Source organism: Poecilia latipinna, unplaced genomic scaffold (genome assembly GCF_001443285.1).
Source record: "Poecilia latipinna isolate Pla-1442-1.1 unplaced genomic scaffold, P_latipinna-1.0 Scaffold2568, whole genome shotgun sequence".
Lineage (NCBI taxonomy): Eukaryota > Metazoa > Chordata > Actinopteri > Cyprinodontiformes > Poeciliidae > Poecilia > Poecilia latipinna.
Genome location: NW_015115184.1, coordinates 47,274 through 50,739, shown reverse-complemented (window position 1 = coordinate 50,739; position 3,466 = coordinate 47,274). Strand labels below are relative to the sequence as shown.

The 3,466-nt window shown below is 37.9% G+C and overlaps 1 protein-coding gene across 3 annotated transcripts in view; it reads left to right on the top strand.

The window, feature by feature from the left end:
• The window catches only part of ggctb (gamma-glutamylcyclotransferase b), an 8,061-nt gene extending 5,578 nt beyond the window's left edge, over nt 1-2,483 (top strand). Inside the window, exon 4 of one of the 3 annotated variants that reach the window (XM_015020315.1) lies at nt 2,207-2,483. In XM_015020315.1, coding sequence (XP_014875801.1) covers nt 2,207-2,359 — 153 coding nt within the window. In that variant the 3' untranslated portion in view covers nt 2,360-2,483. Of the gene's footprint in view, nt 1-358; nt 476-2,206 lie in introns of those variants that run through there. The other 2 variants (XM_015020316.1, XM_015020317.1) reach the window with 2 other exon arrangements.
• Nucleotides 2,484-3,466: the final 983 nt, after the last annotated feature.

The window sequence follows — 3,466 nt, the reverse complement described above, 5'->3', positions numbered from 1 at the left end:
GTACAAACCACAGGGTGAAAATAGCAATATAAATTATTTTATTTTTATATATTTTTCCATCATGCCTCCCCTGACCGCATGTTACTGGTCACTGGATATTCATGTAGCAAAGATAAATTCTTTATGTACACAACATAATGTAAAATGTTACTTAAACATATCTGATTCTTCTTCATTATTAATGGCTCTAGAAGTCAATATTCATTGGAAAATATGAAATAATTTACATTAAAAACTATGTGAAAGGAACCACAAATAATTCTATAGAAAATAACAATTAATGGAAAACTGTTGAGCCTGATGTGTCCAGACCACAGAAAAAATTATCCACCCACCTGTTGTCTTCCATTTGTCCAAGATTAGGTCGCAGGGGCAACAGACCCAAGAGGTATATCCAGCCAAACCTTTACCTGGTGACATTGAGGCTCATTAAGGGGCTTTTCAAGCCATTGCCATGCCAGAAGAGACATCTACTCCTCCCAGTGAGACAGCCTGGACAGTCTTCAAAGGGAAGAGCTTAAATGCTCCTCAAGGGCCGGCATCCTGCATGTGTTAGTTCTCTCCCTGGTTTTACCCACCTGCATCAAATTATGGCTCATTAGAAGGCCTAAGCAGAACACTGACTTGCTGAGGAGGTTGTTACAACGACTAGGAAGAGAACTAAAACATGCAGGATGCCGGCCCTCGAGGACCCACTTTGGACACCCCTGCTCTAACCACTTCAACAGACTCATGTAGATCAGGAGCGGAAGCTCCACTATTCAGGTCTCATGACTTTAGGTGAGGGTTGGAATGTAGATGAAAGAGTGAATTAATAGCTTTGCTTTATCACAGCTCTTCCTATACCACAACAAATCAGACTGTGGTATAGGAAGAATGGTTTCATTCTTCGCTTGAGGCAGATACTGACTGCAGGACTGTATCAGGATGGACCCTGGTTTCTTTTAAATAATCATCAGTCCACTTGTCTCCTTAGCCTGATGACCTCTCACACTTCTGGGGTCCACCAAAAGATCCCCAGGTTGCTGTTTCATCAGGCTCCAATAATCTTCTGGGCATAGCTCTTCTAAACTGGATTGTAAATAAAGTTACTGAACATAGTTTATTTGTATTCTCCAACCTCCCCCGGAACTTGAGATAAACACTTTTGGAGAAAAGTGAAAGAACTCATGGTATTACGGCTTCTCCCAAATGTTTTCAGTTCACCCTCAACACTCATTTGGGTTCATCACGTCCAGCAGACTCACCATTAATGAATTCAACAGATGGTGGTCAGGAGACAGCTCTGTCCCTCTTCAAAATTGCCCAGACAAATTTCAGAACATCTGAAGGTCACATCCATCCACTACCATCACTCTATCAGGTTTTTTTTTTAACAATCTACCCTAAGTTTGATAGGTATTTCATTAAATTAATGTTTTTTCATGTGTAGAACAATTGTTAGAAACCTAAATGTGGATCAGAAACAAAAAACCCACCAAAAAACAAAAACATGAAAAGAAAACCTCGACTTTGTGACGTGTCAATCACTGGTTCTTTTCTTCTTTAGCTATCTCACAAGACACAAAGAGTTGACTAATATTTTATTTTATAAATTATTATAACTTATTTTTATTTATTTTTTTTTTACTTATTGTGAAGGCTCTAGAATCCATCTAGAAACAATAAACCTATGTTTTAGCTCTATTTATTTTTCTTCGTAAATGATCTCAAAGACTTTACTTCATTGACAAGCAGAACAATCGGGCCTCAGTGTGGCATTCTGCAGTTCACTGATCTGACAGCATGTTGTCCAGAATGCCAGACTGTTCTCAAAGCATGACGTTGCCATCACCCCTTTGTGTTTTATAATGCTTCATCAGTTTTTGATCTCTACTATTTTATGCTTGTTGTTGTGCATAGAAATAAGATAGTTGTCCTATTTGCATTCTCAGAGCTCTATATTTAGTTGATCCACAGTTTTTTACCTAAACTGTGGAATCAATTTGGAATTTACAAAGTCAAAACCACAGTTAAAAACAAAATCAAAAGATAAAAAATAATTTTGTATTATCATGTTTAGGACAAAACTATTATACTAATTGGTTTGAAAATGAGAGTAATGTGATTTAATCCTGACCCTAAGATTAATAGAAGTATTGAATAGCTGTTTAGAAATAAGCTGCCACCAGTTTAAATATTTACTTTTTTTTGTCATTAACATTAGGTGATTGTAATGGGAGCAGAGCAAAATGGCTTGCCAAAGGAGTACCAGGAGAAACTTAGAGCCATTAAGACCAACATGTATGACGGTCTCCTACCAATGATGACTGAGCTGGAACAAGCCAGAACAAGAGTTAAAGAAAGAGCCAACCAATGATCTGATGTCTGGTAATACAAAAAAAAAAAAAAGCTTGTCGTTAATTAAAATGAAAAAGTTAGAATCTTTACTGAATATTATAGTCTGACATAATTTGAAAGAAATGAAAGACAGGAAACAAGAACTAGAGTCCTATGTTTTTCTCTTTTGAAAATTCTGAATGACAAATGAAAGAATGAATGAATATGTCTCACCTTCAAAATAAGGATCTGTACATTAAAATTCAAAAATACTTTATCGGTCCCAAAGGGAAATTAAAGAGTTATTGTAGACAGTGATGGCTGTTGGCAGGAAGATCTCCTGTAGAGGTCTGTAATACAGTGAATCTGAAGAAGCCTCTGACTGAAGATACTCTGCTTTCCCAAGACAGTTTCATGAAGAGGATGGTCAGGTTGTCCATAACTTTCTTGACCTTGTGAAGAATCTTTCTTTGCCTCATCATCTCCAGAGGTTCTACAGTCGTCCCCAGAACAGAACCAGAACAGAACCAGCCTTCTTTATCAGGTTGTTGAGCCTTTTTATGTCCCTGGTTCTGATGCTGCTGCTCCAACAGATGACGGATGAAGAGATGACGCTCTCAACAACAGACTGATAGAAGATCTGCAGCATCTTGCTGCAAACCTTGAAGGATCTTAGCTTCCTCAAGAAGTCCAGTCTGCTCCGTCTCTTCTTATAGATGCTTCACTGTTGGATCACCAGTCCAGACTGTTGTCCAGATGAACACTGAGGTATTTATATTCCTCAACCACCTCCACTTCTTCTCCCATGATGGAAATGTGGTTTAATTTAATCATGTTTTTCCTAAAATCTACAATCATCTATATTGTTGTGCTTACATTCAGGGTGATATGATTGTTCCCTCACATCCTGCAAAGAAATAAACATAAACTGGAACTAAGGTCACCGACAGAAGAGCCAGTGGTAGTGGACGGCATCTACCAAACACAACAAAACAAAAAAAAACAAAAAAAAAAACTGACGGCACCAGACACTTGACAGCTCAAGTTCAGCAACCACATCACACAGAAAAGTTAGACATCAGCAGTAGACCACCAGGACCACAATAAAACAATTATTGCACTTTCAAACCCCAAAGTAAAATCAAAT